Raw genomic sequence first — 17,624 nt, 5'->3', positions numbered from 1 at the left:
TGCAGATGATATCTATCAATATTCAGTGTTAGAAATTAAAACTGAGAAATTTGTAAAATACAAGAATATACAAGCACACATTCCATTAACCATCAGAGTGGTGACATCATGACATATCATGTAGCTTTTGGAAAACTCCATTATACAGTTGTGAGAGAAAGAGAGTGAAAAAGAGATTAATATTAATAGGAGAACAGTTCTGATCTTGCAGAGCTCCTGAAAGGTCTTAGAGACCCATGGGGAGGCCCCTGGATCACACACTGAGAGGCACTGGGTTAAGGCCTCCCTGGGAGGCCTTTACTTTATGATTGAAATACATGAACCATGTCAATACTGAAGGTCAGGGCAGTGAATTTCAACTATTCCTGAATTAATAAAAATTCTTAGGCTAGAAAGGGATGGTGGTGGCCCATTCTCTTGACTCTTGGTGAGACTGGACCTGTACCATCCCTGACAACAGGGTTTCCTATGTTAGGCTGAAAGGTTTATACTTTTAAGGGGCTGCACATTCTCTTGTGGTAACTCAAGCCGGTGTCCTTGAATCACTGTGACTGTTCTACAGCAGCAAACCAAGGACAGAAGACAGGGTTTGAAGCAGAAAGTGCTTCATCACCTCTGACATTTAAGTCCTTTGGATTGAAAATCATCCATGTAGCCCATAAAAGCAGCACTGTCTTCCCCATTACTGTGAAATCAAGCAACAGGAAATGTCCTTTCCCAGGGAGGACACTTGGGCTTAATGCTAGCTCAATTACAACGGGACTCATATATCACATTGGTCTCAGCCTTTGTCTTTCTTAATCCTGGCAGGTGGACAACTAAGGTTCCAGAGAGGTTACAGAGTGTGTACAGGTCACACACCAAGTTTTTGGCATACTTACATTTAGAGAAGAAGTTCAGACCTCGGGGCTCAGATCCTTGGAATCCCTGTAGCTTCCAAGCCAGACTTTTCCTTAGGTCACCTGTCAGCTCATTCATTCAGGCCTAAGGTAGAATAAAGCAGTGCTTCTCAAACTTCAGTGTGCATTCGAATCACCTGGGGATCTTGTTAAAGTGCAGATTCTGATTCCCTAAGGCTGGGGTGGGGCCTGGAATCCCTCTTTTCTAACAAGCTTCCGGGTGATACCGATGCAGCTGGTCCATGGACTACACTTTGAGAAGCTAGGAAACAAGGGCAAACTCCCCGTGAAAGGGAGTGTTCAAAAATCAGTAGCAAGGGGGTTCCTAGGCAACAAGGCAGATTTATGGTTATAGCTGAAAAGGGGCTAAGCATTACCAATTCCCTGCTCAGCTGGGAGTTGGGTGGAAGAGAGCTTCTAGGACAAGATGCCCACACACCTATGTGCATGCCCAGAGGATATGACAATTAGCATGCTTTTAAAAATCCCTTTTTATATCTTCCTTCTTATTGCCAGTGGCATTGGGGAATCAGCAGACCCCTGTCACTGCCTAAGCCCCAGTCATGCTGGGGGAAGCCACAGTGGCCTTAGCATAGTCTTGCAAATACTCATTTCAAAAGCATTTTGAACCTGGAAAAATCCCATTTATTCTTGGTTTTATCTGTGTGTATTACTTCTAGTAATTCTTACCATTCTCTGGCATTAGGTCTATTTACTTACTATGATTACTTGGGTAATTATAATGATTTACACTTTTGCTGTGTTGTTTTTCCAAGCTCTTATGTATTCATTTTTGTATCTACCTTGGACAAGTACACTTAAGAGTTTCTGCATAAGTAGGATTTTATGTAAACCAAATATAAAGGGAATGCCAGAAGAGGCAGAGGGTATGAATTTTACATTGAGCCAAATGGCTTTCTTTTAGGCCCTGGGCACCTGGGCAAATAAGAGTTTTCCAGGCTGCCCAAGGGCTACTGAAGTTATTGCTTCACTTTAGACTGCCGTTTACTCTTCCTGTATCCATACATGCTGTCATTAATATAACCTCATTGTTGACCTCAAGAGGACAGTAAAACTAATAGATAAATTGCTGTGACTTCAGGAAGACTTAAAGGTGATGGTATAATTTACAAGGGAGCATTTAAGTTCTCTGATAATTCATTCATTGTGTAATATTTTTGTACTGCTGTGGAATAAGTGTAACAGCAGCTTTAGGGGTAACTGGTAATAATGAGTCATTGAAACACCTGTTCCTCTTTCTTCTAGCTTCTTCTCTTGACAGCCTTGCAGCTAACGTAAAGGTAATTTTAGAAGTAGCATTTGTAAACTGATTTATTTCCAGATTTATGTCTAATGTCAATTATTGTGCTTTCTCCCATGAGTGGTGGAAAGTATATTTCTAGCTAATGCTGCTTATGGAATTCCTGTAGTTTAACTTGAGTTGCTTTGCTTTAGTTGGTTTATTCCCCTCACATAAACTCTTTTCATTTGTAGGATGAATCACCAGTGAGGGTGTATGTAGGCCCAATATCTACTCTATCAGTAGGGATTTTCATTACTTTTTCTCTAGTCGAGTACCTTTTTATATGCGATGGTAAATCACTTGTTCTTAAAGTTTGATTGGTTTATTCACGTGAAGGTGCAGACTTCCATGTTACAACATGAGAATGGATATATGCAAAGAAAATGGAGTACACTGAGCTTCCTTTGCCATAGCAGTTAAATATTTCGTCTAAAAAATTATGTCTTTCCCAAACCCAATAATCTCCAATCCTCACAAACCAAAGCTCAGAGCATGAGTTGATTTTGGCTTGTGAATATATGCCAAATGTACAGAATTTTGGTTATCTTTCCTTGCCCTTGACTGCTGAGCGTTTTGTCTCTAGTCTTCTCTATTCCCACCCCTCTTTTATTTGCAGGAGATCCCTGCGGCAGGTATTCTATCATCTTTCCCCCAGTTCTCTTCCCTGTCCCACCCGGCCCCCAGCTCTAAATTAAGCAAACCAAAGCAAAAACTACAACTAACGATTAATGCACATTGTCACTCAGGTTATCAAAGAGCCAGATGAACGGATTGTTTTAAGGAATGAATCACCATTATCGTTAGATTCAAGTAAGTTTGGAAAGCCCTCGGCCAGTTACAGTCATCAAGGGGATGCCGATTTCCGCTGGGAAACTTCATTTGCCACCTCCCAACACTCCAGAACTCCCAGCCCTCTTCTGGATCAGCCCCTTCTCCGAGAAAGGTCAGCAGCAAGCACCCATCTCTTTGCTAGAAGAGTGCCTTGTGGTCTGGCAGGAGTAAAGTCAGGTCACTTCATCAGTTTGCTTCCTTAGGAATATTCAGCTGGGGACACCTTGATATGAAAAATTATTATTCCTTGAAAAATAATCCCAAAAGTAAGAATTGAGACTTTTCTCTTACCCTGGAAAGCATATCTCAGAATGCTTGTTGAAAATGGGACAGACAGCTAACTTGGCATAGGTACTATTTATCTATCCATTATTATCGGTCATAAATTTTAGAACTCAAGCTTTTGGTTTCACCAGTATAAAAGAACTCACTATCGAAAGTTTAGAAATTATAGACAAATGAAAAGGAGTGAAAAAAAAATCACCTATAGTCCTGCCACCCAAAGACAAGCATGATTAATATGTGGGTGTATTTTCTTTCTCTTTTTCTAGACATGGTTTGTTGGCTTGTTTATATTATTGTCACACACACACACACACAAACCCACAATTGCCTATGTCTGGAGGGCAGGCCAGAGATTGAGAGCAGGAAACTTTATTTTCCAAACTGCGCTCCCAGCTGATGTGACTAACCATCCGGTTTGCCCCAGACTGTCCTGATTTTAACCCTGACAATCCTGCATTCTGGGAAACTTCTTGGTCCCAGGCAAACCAGGACAGTTGGTCACAACTCCAGTGAAGTAGCACAAAAGATAATAGTTTTAAGATAGTTGTTTTGAATGAAAGATAGGCCAGTCTTGGGCTTCCCTGGTGGTGCAGTGGTTGAGAGTCCGCCTGCCGATGCAGGGGACACAGGTTCGTGCCCCGGTCCGGGAAGATCCCACATGCCGCGGAGTGGCTGGGCCCGTGAGCCATGGCCGCTGAGCCTGCGCGTCCGGAGCCTGTGCTCCGCAACGGGAGAGGCCACAACAGTGAGAGGCCCACGTACCACAAAAAAAAAAAAAAAAAAGATAGGCCGGCCTGCTTTTCCCTGCATTGTTAGTGATGAGAATAAGAAATCTCCACATAAAAATAATACAGTTGCTAACAAAGAGACTTGTAGTAAATATCCCAGAACAAAAGTGGCACTGAAATTTTAGTAGGAATTATAAGAAAGTGACAATGCATTCTTAGACATTTTTCAGAAATGATAGAATACCTTTATATTAAAATGGACTTGAGGAAACCAAGTAAAATATTTTGATAAAATCTACTAAGTAATGGTGAGTCCTTGATTAGTTACTGTATTGGAAGAAAATAACACAACATAGATTTTTAAAAATTGGCCTTGGCTCCCAGAGACAGGCGGTGAGAGACACATTTACACCCATCTCTGGGCCTGGTCTCCCTTCTCTTCTGGCTTCTTCTCTTTCTACCAGCCTGCAGCTTAACAGGTGGACAGAGCAGGTAGGGGGTTACCCCAGATGTAAAGGCTTAGAATTTATTTTAAACAGAGAAGGGGAGGAACCTTCAACTGGTGGTAGTCAGGACACTTGAGCTCTGCTCAACCTGTCTCCAAGTGCTATGTGATCTCACACAAGTACTCAGCCTTTTAGACCTTAGTTTCCTCATCTGTAAAAGGGGTTTAGTGATCAAAGATCCATCCTCTTGCAGCCCAAAGTGCTTCTTTGCTGCCAGAACTGGAAGAAGCTCATGGATTTTGCCCATGTGCCTTGTTTTCGTACATCACCCAAACTCCTTATAATCAGCATAGCAAGCTTTTCTGAGGGACTGAATTGAGCATCCATTTATTGAGAACCTATTATGTGCAGTGTATGTGATCGTGACACGTCCTGGCTTCCCAGTGGCTCACACACTAGACGGGGTGGCAGGCATACCCCCATGTCACTAAATTTGAGATGGATTATGATGTGCACTTAACAGAAGTATAATTGAAATGTAGGGGAAAGGCAGAGCAAGAGGAGGTTAATTCCATTAGGAAGGAGATCTAGGAAGGCCTCGTTTCTTTTTAAATAAATTTGTTAGATGGTTTATGCATTCATTCAACCAGTCTTTCCTGAGTATCTTTATGCAGCAGGACAGTAATTCTCAACTCTGGCTCACTGAAGAATTGCCTCATATTGAGTCAGAATCCTTGAGATTAGTACTGGGTGTGTGGAGGGGAATGTAGTATCTCTGTGATTAAAAGTGTGCCTCACCAATTATACCTCAATTAAAAAAAAAGACACATGAAGAATCAGTTACCAATTCATGGCACTTAGTAGACATTCAATAAATACTTGCTGACACAAGGGAAAAAAACAGTGCCTCAGAAGGAAAACAGGATTGATAGTCACCCTGCTAGTCCTGGAATAGAAATGCTAACATTTAAGACATTTCTTCTGATCTCTGAGAACTTGCAGAGGATGTTAAAAAAAAAATGTACACAGAGAGTTTTCTACAAGGCAGAACTTTGAGAACAGTACAGACCAAATGTTATCAGAGTATAAAGGAGAAGGAAAGTACTCTGGAATGTTTTATGGAGGAGGTGGCATTTTCATGGGGGCCCAGAGGGGAGGGGATTGGATTGTGATAGTTAATGGAGGGGAGGGATGGGAGGTGAGAAGGCAGGGGGTGCTGTCAGGTTCTAAAAGTTAGAGCAGCCTTGGGGAAAAGTGGGTGCCAAGGCTGAGGGTCTGAGGGGGACTGTGGAAACCAAGCTAAGGAATTTGGGCTCAGTTGGAAGGCAGTGGGGAGCTTTTGCAAGTCATTCACAGGAATTAGCACAGTTGACTGTAGAATGATGACTCTGGCTGCAGACCAGAGTTTTAATCATTTATCTCTGGTGAGTCAGCAAATTCTCTGTCCAAAGTCACTCTAAACTGATAAGTTTGGAACTAATCAAACTATGAATTTGTAAATAAGGTGACAAAGTATAACATGGTCACACAAAGGCTATCTGGTTTGCCCAAGACTGTCCTGGTTATAGCGCTGAAAGTCCTGCACTGTGGGAAACCTCTTAGTTCCAGGCATCCAGGAGAGCTTGTCACCTTAACCTCCAGGGAAGTGGCACTGAAGATAATAATTTTAAGGCAGCTGTTTTGAGTAAAGGATATCCCTTTGTATCCTTGGGGAAGAATCCATTCCCCATTGACCTCAGTGTAGACCCTGTGGAAGAATCCATTCCCCGTTGACCTCACAGAGGTAGCCCTTGGAACACTAGGTGTTACTGTTATCGAACCAGGTTCGTTTGCCCTATGCACAGCAAGCCAAATGCTGAGGTGAAGAGAAAGTTTATTCACAACGCAGCCAAGTAAGGAGATGGGAGAACAAGTCTCAGCTCCACCTCCCCAAAGGCAAGGGGCTTGAGATATTTATGGAATAAAGAAGCAGGGTGGTCTTAGGCATGAGGAAATGTGATTGGGGGTAGAGAAAAGGTGAAGTAATCGGTACTTTGCCCAGGCATATCTGGGTTACATGCTTCTTCATGGGATGCATGTTCAAAAATGGAGGTACTTAGCATGATCTGAGGGTGGAGTTTTTGGCCCTCTGAAGTCAAAAAATTGTTCATCAGATAACTGTGCAGACACAGTTTTAGGGTTAGTTATCCCAACCAGTCTTAGCCAGCTTGAACTAGACAGGATCCAACTCCACGTTCTTGTAAAACAACTTAAGCCCACCATTACTATAGTGACCTGTGATGTCAGAGGCTTTATCTATAGGGACGGTTAAGAAGTCTTGTGATATATTACCCTAGGCTATGTGAAGCTTGGAGGGTATGCAAATAAAGAAAGGAAAAAAGAATAAAAACAACTAAAGCAAGCTTAATCAGTAAAGGCAGTTTGTAAGAAGAGGGGTTTTTAACAAGCTGCTTCCTTATCTTCTGTAAGTCAAGCTCAAGAATTTCTGGTAGTCAACCATAAGGGGCGTAGTTTCACTACCAGTGCTTAGGCTCTGCCTCACTCACCGTTCTTTTCACATGAGCCACTGGGACCAGTCTCCCTCTGCTCAGATCACAGAAGTGCATGAGAAATACCTTTTGAGTTTCTGTTGACTTAATACTGAAATCAGCAAGGGCCAAGTTTGCAAGGATGAGATGCGAGGCAAGTTTTGGAGTGAGAATCAGCCCAAGGTTTTAATGGAGGAAGTGGAAAACCCTTTTAACTAGTAGCATGGGAAATGGTAGTCCCAAACGTGGGAGAAACACTCTCAAGCCGGTTCCCTAGCTCCAGTGTCCGGATAGAGTCACATCCCTTCAGCATCCATCCTCAGTTCAGCATCCATCCACAGTCGTCCCACTGCACAAGGAGAAGGCCATAATCAAGGCAGAGCACTGCTCTTGCCTGTTGACTCATCATTCTCAGAGGTCTTCATATATAGTGTTGATTGTATATAGTAATAAGGGTAACAAGTGTACGGATAATTCTGGCACTGGTTACTCAAGACCAATGAAAAAGCATTTGCAGTGTCCATTTGGTGGCTATTTTTAAATGCCAATTTTATTTATAGCTTCAAAATATTTCTATTCCTTCATCTTAAAAATTCTTAGAGGAGTGTAGAAATGATGTACCTGGCCTTTTCTTAACCATGGGCAGTGCTTTAGGTGGTTCGTTCATTTGCTGTGAGTCATTTTCCTGGGTTGGTAATGGATTTGTGTAGATCCAGTCATTCTCTTGGTCTTGTCTCCCTGGAAACCAGAGGGTACATGCTTGTTACAGGGAGCCAGGATGGGTGGCCTGGATGTGGGTCCCAAACCAAGCAGAGGGGCAACTGCACAGGGACTCATTAGTGTGGTGGCCATAACAACAACTGGATTGATTCTCACATGTTTCTGTCATTTCCAGTGTTTACTGTATATTAGTTAAAGAGAACGATTTTATCCAAATTGCTAAAAGTTTTAGGCATTTTAAGAAAACAATATCTGTGCTTTTCATAATCAAACTGCAAATTCTGCCTCAACTTAAGAATTGGTACTCACTTCCCTCCCCAAAATGAATGAATGAATGGATGAATTCAGTCACTCAAGAAATATGTATTAAATTCCTACTGTGGTATTCAAAGCCCTGAGATGAGCTCTTAGCCCAAGAGGCTCAGTCCCAATTTCAGTCTAGGAGGAGAGACAGACATTAACCAAATAATGACAAAATGTCCACTGGGGGAAGTGCTATGAATGAGAGGTGAATGGATTCCAAGTGCATGAAATAGGGAAGCCGGCTCCCTCTACAGCAGGGGTCCCCAACCCCCCCGGGCCACGGACCGGTACCAGTCCATGGCCTGTTAGGAACCGGGCCGCACAGCAGGAGGTGAGTGGCGGGCTAGCAAGCGAAGCTTCATCTGCCGCTCCCCGTCGCTCGCATTACCGCTTGAACTCCCCCCCACCCAACCCCAGTGCCAAAAAGTGTCTTCCACAAATCTGGTCCCTGGTGCCAAAAAGGTTGGGGACCACTGCTCTACAGGAAGGGGCTCAGGAAGGATCTTCCTGAGAAATCAGTAACTGAATTGAGCTCTGAAGGTGGGTAGGACTCAACATGAGCGGGGATGGGGCTTGGGGGTGGCAGCATTCTACCCAAGGGAGCAGTGCTGGCAAGTGCCTATGGAAGGGAGAAAATGCAGCCTGTTTGAGGAACTGAAAGACACTGAAAGATCTGTGGTTAAGTTTGGGTCTGGGTGGCCTAAAGTAAATGACACATAAAAAACCCCTGGTAGAAAAGTTGGGATTAAATTTTGTATTAAAAATTTTGGGGTTACATGTTTTAAAAGTAAAAGCAGGATTTGTTCTTTAGAGAAATATCTAAAATACACAGTAAATTACAAAGAAGAAAAGAGTCACACACCCTGACACACACCACTTTTAACATCTTGGTTGTTTTTATTCCCAGTGCTTTTCCTATACCTAGGCTTAATAAAGACATTGAAACCATGCTATGCACACTGTTTTGCATGTTGCTGCTTTTTTTCTCACCTTTAAGTTATAAATATCGACCCTTATTGTTATGCACTCTAAGTGTCCTTTTATCAGCTGCATAATACTCCACCCTGTTTACTCTGTTGAGCAGGTTCCACCCTGGGTCCCAGTCCATGTGGAAGAAGATCCATGAAAGGGTCTGCAGTCGTCTGACGTCCCACAGATCTCAGCAACACCTAAACAAGGTCAGGGCTTCTGATGGAATTAGATCTTTGCTGACAAAATAATATGGGGACTGGGTCTCACAGTCTAGCAGGGGAGACAGACATTAATCAAGTAACCACAGAAATAAATGTAAAATTGTGATGCTCATCAAGGAGGTTACATGGTATCCTGAGAGTGTATGAAAAGGAGTATTGGACTTGGTTGGCAGTCAGGGCAGGCTTCCCTGAGGAAGAGACAGTGGAGCTTCAATCTGAGTGATGAGTAGTAGCTACGAGTGATGAATAGCAGCTACTTTGGAGAACAGCACACATCAAGCAGAGGTCCTACAGCAAGAGGGAGCGTTGTCCTGTCAAAGAACTTAGAGAAGACAGTGTAACTGGCCCGAAGCACATTTCCTTCTGCTCTGGACAGGAATCCCTGTCCAGGGAAGAATCTAGGGACGTGTGTGGTCTGCATGAGCTCACAACATGGAAAAAAGTTTTCCTCAAAGTGAATAAGGTGTTTTTCACTGTTTGACTTTTATGGGGGTGAGGGGAGTGTTTCTGATCCATAGATAGATAAACCCAGCACTTTGTCTACTGCAGATGTACAGCCATTAGCTGTGACCTGTCACCAGTTCAAAAAAATTCAAATGGAAGGTTGACAGTGCCCCCTCTGGTTGGATTTAACTATACCATGTAGTTGAATTGGTCATCTTGACTTATTTAAATGCTGGCATTTAAATGAATTATTTAAATGAATATTGATTCCCCTAATCACCAGGGTCGTGGATTACTTTACGGCCTGTCTACAAAGTCATTTGCTTTGCTTTGTTAATTCGTAGTTTTTTCAAGTAAGGGAATCCCTTTAAAATGTAAAAAGAAGAAAAGGAAGAAAGGGAAGAGGGAGGGGGCTTGGGAGAGAAGAAGGAAGAGGAAAGAAAGAAAGAGCGATAAAGGGAAGGAGGGAGGGGGAAAAAAGAAATAGTATCTATATACACACATGTATCATGAACACAATATATACGGCATATATGGGATTCATAGACCTCTTAAATGCAAAACTACACATCCAGATATCCTTGATCTGTATTACATTATGAGTAATGCAATTGCTGGATTTGTTTTTGTTATATAGGAAGACTCCATCTCTGAAGTAAAGAATATCCTTGAAAGACCAAACTACCCTCTGAAGAAATATCCGGTGCATAAACAGAGATATTTTTAAACTGCTGTCCTGTGTAAGTAAGCAGCTTAAGTGCTTCTTGTTGATTTGCTCAAATAATTTCAGCTTCCTGCTACCATATAAAGTACCTAGAAAATGTGGCGGACAGGAGTCAAGGAGGAGATAAGAGCCACATTCTTCCTTCAGACAGCACATATGCGGGTCTGCCAGCAGTCTTGCCTCTTGTATGCTCCCCCTACCCCCTTACCTAATGGTTCCTCTTTCAGCTCCTCAAACACAGGCTCCTTCCGGCTGTGGGGCCTTTGCATGTGCTCTCTGACTGGAATACTTCTTCCTGACCCTGTATGGGTCACTTCTCTTTACCTTTCGGGTCTCATGACTTTCCATGACACCCCCTCCTGCTCTGAGGTACACCTTTTTAGCCCTCTGCAGTTTTCTTTCATACAGTATGACACAGTTTGTTGCTATATTTTTATGTGGGTTGATTGCTTAAAAGTCTGCTCCTTCTACTTGAATGACACCTTCCCGAGGTCAGGGACTCTGCCGTCCTGCTCACTATTTTACAGCCGGAATTACAGTGGGATCCCATTTAACTTAGGTGAACTGAACCACACATGCCAGATGTGTGCCCTGAACAAGAGCCTTCCTTCCCTCCACCACCCTGTCGCCACCCTTGCATCAGATGACCTTCCACTGCGGTTGGTGCTCAGTAAATATTTTTTTGTGGGAGGCTGTTGAACGAGGTGATGAGGCAACTCTTGAATTCAGGTGTGTGGTAAGAAGTTCGACATTTTGAGGGCTGTTGTCATTTCTCAGGTTTTCTCTTCTTTCCCTTCCTACCCAGGCCCAGCATAAGAATAGCTCTTCCTTTTTAAGTGCTTCCTGAGTGCCAGGAACTGGCCCGAATACTTCACTTGTATTAAATGAACTAATATTTAATTATCACAACAACTCTGTGAAGTAGGTACTATCACCAGTTCCATTTCACAGATAGGGAAACTGAGGCAAGGGGAGGTTAAGTGCCTTGCTCAAGGTAACATGGCTAGTGAATGGCTCAGCTGCCGTCTGAAGCCAGGTGATCTGGCTTTTAACCATTACATTCCATTGTTCTCCAAAACTGGAGTGTGTGATAGGAGAACCCTGGGGAGAAAGAGCAGAGCCCTTTGGAACCTAAGCAGAATCGGTGGACATTGCCCTTGAACATCCCCCAGAGAGTCCTATGGTGTTGTATCATGTAGTCCCTCATTCTAGCAACATCAAGATAATTAACGAATCTTTTTAAACAATAAAGGAGTGTGGGATGATGTGCTAGGTTTTCACTGTCCTCAGGCTCCTGAAATTCTGGTTTGAGGGTCATTCATGCTTTAGGGCACACATCGCCTTGCCCAGGGCTGGCCAGGATTTCCCGCCTTCAGCACAGAGGAATGTGGAGGACAGCTCAGTAATTTCCCACTTTGCAGGCTTCTACCTTAGAACGTTCTGCTTGGTAGATGAAGGGATGGCTTCTGGGCCACATAATCTCCGGTTGCCAAAATAGTCATCTAGGCATTTATTAGGTGTTTATACGGAACACAGCCCACTTAATTACCACTTAGGGAATGTGGCCCACGTAATTACCAAATGCCAAATTGTGTTGAATTTCAACATGGCTAACATCAAGTTACATAAAGCCCTGAACCGGCAGATATGTGGACCCTGATGTGAGGAGATAGAAGGTAAGAAAAAAAAATCCGTCTTAGTAAATAGGTTTCCTTTGTAACATGAGTTCCTACTCAGTGGTTTGGAATATGCTCATAGGCCTTCTATGAAAGCTCTCCATACCATTCTCTTCCTGTCCCAATTTGGGTCATGGATTCCTGGTCAGGCAGGGGTCCTGGAGGACTGTCAGTGAAAGTTTTCATGGTTGTAAAGAACCCAGGTGACTTTGACTCATCTTAAGCAAACAGGGCATTTAGTAGAATGAAGCTGTCTCAGTGAATCCAGGGAAGATCCAAACAAGCAAGGTCAAGCAGCTAAAATGGGACTGTCATGCCTATGGGCTGGGTAGACAGCAACAGAGAGGAGCATTCGGCAGAAGACCCAGTGAGTTTCCACTCCATGTCCCCTGCCCTGCTTTTCTCAAGGACTCTCCTGCTTACAGCACCAGTGCTTGTCCTTCCCTTCTGCACTTCTGCTCTTTCACTGTTCATCATCTTTCCCTGTCCTGGTTTTCTGGTGACCTCAAGATCCAGGGGAAATGAAAAAGTAGATTCTTAGCACTTAGGGATTAAGTTAGGGATGCTTGGACCAGAAACAATGAGTCCAATTGTCTGACCAGGGAATGTGTGGAAGAGATGGGTCGAAGGGGTTGGAATACACCTGTTTCTCCTTACTCAGGATGGTTTGGCCTTGATACTTTTGGTGTGAAACAGATGATCCTTTGTATACTTTAAGATGGTGAATTTTAGGTTATATGAATTTTACCATTAAAAAAGTCTCATAAGCGTGCACACACACACACACACACACACACACACACACGCACACACCTGTTATCCCTAGCTCTCCTGTGAGGTGTGATTGCCTCGATGTCACCGTCCTTATCAAGAGCTGATTGCCCACGTCTGGTGTGTGCTCACTGAGATTCCACTTTCAAGGTTGGGCTTACAAGGCCTCCTCTGTGAAACCTGCTGGTCCCTCAGGCAGACTCAGGCCCTCTGCCTTCTGCCCCTCCACATGCCTCCACTAAGGACTTCATTCCTTCAGCCTTGTATTGTAGTTGGTTTTCCTTATGAAAACTCTCCCAAAAAGAGGGCAGAGGACTGGAGGGAGGTCTCTGCAAAGGGATGTGAGACTGAGCAGATGGCACCAGCTCTGGCCCACCGACCCTCCCATCCCTGTGAGCAGCTCCCGTGATCCCAGCTGCCGCCACCATGGCCAGCCTGCAGCGGGAGCTGGTCCACTTGTAATGCTCCCAACTTGAGGAAGGGCAAAGAACCCAGGCCCAGACGTCCTCAGACACAGACAAGAACTGTAGCACAAAACCTTTTCTAAAATTAAAGAATAGCAAAAAGGAAATAAACCAAGAAAAGGAAAGAAAAAGGACAACAGTGAATTAAAATGCTGGTTTCTGATTCTGTCACAGCTTCCTAGGCCTCCAGCTCCAAAGGGAGGGGCTGCTGTGGCTTCCAACCTTACCGTCTCTGCTGGGCAGGCAGGAGCCATTTTACTTCCTCCCACGGGGCCCCTTCACCTCCCTTACAACCAAAGCAAAAAGCAAACCAGCCTACAGATGCCAAGCTCCAACCTCGAGGCCCTCCCTCTCTGATTTGCTCACCAGCTTCGGAGGGATTTGTCATTTGATGGTTTGTGGTGATTGACACATGGATAATGACACACCTCCCTTCATCCCAGGGGCTCCTGGTCCTGTCAGAGTCTAACAGACGGACCACACAGGCAGTGGCCATACACCCAAATCACATGGCAGATTCCTGGGTCAGCAATCCTCAATGAGCATTAGAATCACCTGGGGGTGCTGAAAAATACTGATGCCCAGGTCACACTCTGGACCAACTTAATTGGAATCTCTGTGGGTGGTGCCTGGCATCGGTATTTCTATAAAGGTTCTTCAGGAGATTCTAATGCACATTTAGCACCGAGAATCTCTGCAGTAGGCTGCAAATGTCTTGAGAATGGGGGACTCAAAACACCCCCAAATCCTATACTGACACCCTCCACTCTGAAAAATAATTGTTCCATGGAATAGAATTGATTTGGTCATGTTTAACAGTTCAGCTCAATAACACCTAGCAGTTTCTGCACATTTACTATGTGCCAAGGACTGTACTAGCTCCTCAGAGTAACACTAAGAGGTAGATACCCTGCTTGTCATCATCCTGATAGTATACAAAGAGGCCAGGTAACTTGCCCAAGGTCACACAAGTGTTTGTCTTGCTAACCTAACATTGCCTCATTCCTACACGTAGAGCTACATGCCAAGATTTGGATAGAGGGAAACCATCTTCTTCTCCTTGGTTGTGTTTATTGATGGCCTTTTTCTCGGTACCACATGTAGTGTATGAAGTGTCTTCACATTTCACAGGGGAGACTGAATGAAAGCTGGAGGAGCATCATGAAGAGCTCACTCATCAAGCCAACTGAACAACAATTTTTGTCCCGTGTATCAAAGCACCAGTGTCTAACCCCCGTTAACTCAAACCTGTACCCACCCAGTCTTTTGTACCCAGGTAAGAGCCATTGATTAAAGTGTCTGCTCTTTGGGGCTCAAGTTTTCTTGTCAAGCTGGAAAATTTGTGTTTTAGTTTGTTTGTATGCTTGTTTTGAGCTTGAAAACGAAAATAATAGTTGGGTGGCAGGTGCTTTTTCATTTGGAAAGCGCTTCTTAAAATTCTGATGAAGATGTCAAGATGCCTTTTCAGGTGTTCCTCATTTTGGGCAGTGGATGTGTTCTTGAAAAGTTCTTTTCTTTCCCTCCTTCCTCATTTTTTCCTCCTTCCCGCTTGTCCTCACCCCTCCCCCACCTCTACCTATTTCCCTTCCCTTCCCTTCCTTTTCCTTCCTGTTCCTTCCTGTCCCTTCCTGTTCCTTCCCTTTCCTCTTACATTTTCCATAAGCTCGAGGAAGCTGCTATCTAGAGGAATAAACTGATATATCCTCTAGAAAAAGACTGTCACCTGATTTTCCATTTTTGGTAAATCTGTTTTTTTGTGGTTGTTTGCTTTTTAGTGTTAGGCTTGATTTACATGATATCAACTGAAAACCTAGGAAGAGGGAGCATTACTTCTGGAGAATTCAGGTCTTGCTTTAAGGGTTTAATTTCCATGCTACATTTGTAAGAGGAGGCTAATTTCTTTTGTTTGTTGTTTAAACCACTCCTTCTGTCACCTACCCCTCCTTTTTTCCAACAATTCTTAAATAAATTTATATGAGGAACAAAACCTTCAAATATTTTTCTGAAATAACTACACTAAGTTTGGCAGAAATGACTGTCAAAACCAGATTTAAAATTAGTAGAAGGGTGCCTTTATGAAATGGTTACCCAGTTTGAGGATCAAGAAGAGGATGGGGGTGGATTGAAGTGGACATTTGTCTTCATGGGTCTACAGACCCAGAGAAGAGAGGGCTTGAAAATGGAAACCTTTGTCTTTCCTTCATGCTATATCCTGAGCATTTTCCTCTACCATGCCCTAAAACCCTTTCAGTTTTTACAAGATTCAGTGAGAATCAAGTTTCCTTTTCTCATTATTACCACAGGAATTGGTTCATTAGGTAAATTAAGAAAACGAAATTTAAAATTAAAGGAGAAAAAAAGTCCAAAAGCCAAAATAAAACAAAATTCATTTATCCCTTCTCAGAATTTCAGCCTAATAAAGGTATATATCACAACAAGTATTCCACCTTTGAAAGACAGACAATATGCTTAAATTACACCTGCTTGTATGTTCTCAGTGTGTCTGAAACTATAGTTGTCAGTTTGTTATTTTGAGGTCTAAGTAGTCATCAATAATAAAAAATACTGTATTACATTAAGACTATGGTAGAGTTCTCAGAAAAGGGCCACTTAGGAAGGATATAAGCAGCTGAAGGAAATCAGTTCTAATGAATTGGTATCCGGTGGCAGTTATTGTTCAGATACCCACTGTGACACTCATTGTCCTTTTTTTCTTTTTTTATGGTTTGAGCATAACTCCTTAATTCAACTTAGGGATAAGATCTTAAATGCCCATTCTTATTTAAAGTCTTTTTTTTTTCTTTCGCAAATCAATCTGCCTTTTGCTCACTTTCTGATCTGCTAACTCTATTGTTTAAGTTATTCCTATTTTATCTTTTTATTTCTCAAGGAGTTATTTCAGTTTTGAGGACTTACATTGGGGCCAGGATTGCAGCAGGATTTTGCTTTTGGAATATATAAAAATGTGAATAATTTTGTGACTTATTGGGGATTACTTTGGGAAGATCTGTGTCATTAAACATAATAAATATCCCCACCTGTCTTGCTTCAGTTTATTACTGTTTTCTTGACTTTCACAGCGGCAGATCTATCAAAGCCTGGACCGTATTTTACAAATGTATTTTACAGGGTCTGGGTTTACAGAGGCTCCTGGGAAAATCTCCTTGGTGGAGCCTGGGCCCTCCAAGCAAAAGCCACCATACAGTAAGACCATTTCCCTATTGTCACCGGACTGACCCAAAGTTAGCTGAAGCCTATAAGACCCTGAATTATAAATAAGATTTTAAAAATGAGAGTGTACATGATATGTTTAACAGAAGTTGGTCGGTTTTAAATGCATAATTGGGGAGGACTGATGGATTATGTATGCAAGTTCACCTAGCCCCTGAATGCCTGGCCGCTCTTACTAATAGTCATGGCTGTTCTTGATTAGTTCCATTAAAGGAGCCCTCTGACCTCTCTGAGGGCAGCCCAAGGAAAGGACGTGCTCTCTAGTCCATGTGTGACCAGTGAACCTGCTAGTACTGCTTGACGGGACTGCTGTCCTTCCCTGAATGGGGGGCCCATCCCAGCACTCCTGGGGGATGTGCAGGTCTTGGAGATAACTCCGTCGCCTCTTCCCATGGAGTGGGAACCCTGCTGACAGTGAGCGGAGCTGCAATCTTACTGCTCCTTGGTCTGCTCCCCCGGCCCCTCCACATGGGGCCTAGGGGAAGCAGTAGTTACTTCGATCATCAGAGGAAAAAGCCTGTGCTTGGTTTCACCTTCAGAACTAGGAAATTTGGCAAAAGCAGGGTCATACCTAGGACAGGCGCTTTACCCTGGTGCAAATGGATGGCTGGCTTGTCGGAGCTTCTTCAGCAGTCCGAAATTTCCCCCTTGGGCTTCTGTGTTTTTAGAGTGATCCTGCAGCACCCCCATAAGTATATTTTTATATTCATAAATGTATATTTATGTACTTTTCTTTCTCTTATCTTTATTTTAAAAGTACCCTGTAGCCCATAGTATAATATCAACCCTCCTCATCATTCACCATGAGAATCACCTGCCAGGGCTCATTTATTTGCTCTCTGTGGTGACCACAGCTTTGCCTCTCCAAGACGCTGTGGGCAGAAGGAATACAGTATATTCTGTGGCAGGGTTTGTTTTGTGTGTCTCAATTCCAGGAGCTCTGAGATGGCAGCACTGAGGGCCACCATGCCTGCCCAGAGACGGTGTGGGGAACTGGGGGCTGCTAGGCGGCTCAGGTACCAGGATTAGGATTTTCAAATGAAGAGGAAGAAGGGAGACCTCTGGCAGGGCGGAGTTC

At 43.4% G+C, this 17,624-nt stretch overlaps 1 protein-coding gene across 2 annotated transcripts in view; it reads left to right on the top strand.

The window, feature by feature from the left end:
* SPATA6L (spermatogenesis associated 6 like) overlaps positions 1–16,323 on the top strand; it is a 63,037-nt gene extending 46,714 nt beyond the window's left edge. For both annotated transcript variants that reach the window (XM_060155035.1, XM_060155034.1), the window contains 5 exons: positions 2,166–2,200; positions 2,949–3,145; positions 9,128–9,221; positions 10,318–10,420; positions 14,331–16,323. In XM_060155035.1, the coding sequence (XP_060011018.1) occupies positions 2,166–2,200; positions 2,949–3,145; positions 9,128–9,221; positions 10,318–10,407 (416 nt within the window). In that variant the 3' untranslated portion in view covers positions 10,408–10,420; positions 14,331–16,323. The remainder of the gene's footprint in view (positions 1–2,165; positions 2,201–2,948; positions 3,146–9,127; positions 9,222–10,317; positions 10,421–14,330) is intronic.
* The last annotated feature ends 1,301 nt before the right edge of the window (positions 16,324–17,624 follow it).

The sequence above is a fragment of the Lagenorhynchus albirostris genome, chromosome 7, assembly GCF_949774975.1.
Source record: "Lagenorhynchus albirostris chromosome 7, mLagAlb1.1, whole genome shotgun sequence".
Lineage (NCBI taxonomy): Eukaryota > Metazoa > Chordata > Mammalia > Artiodactyla > Delphinidae > Lagenorhynchus > Lagenorhynchus albirostris.
Note: the sequence above shows the minus strand (reverse complement) of the source record. Positions and strands in the feature narration are given on the sequence as shown.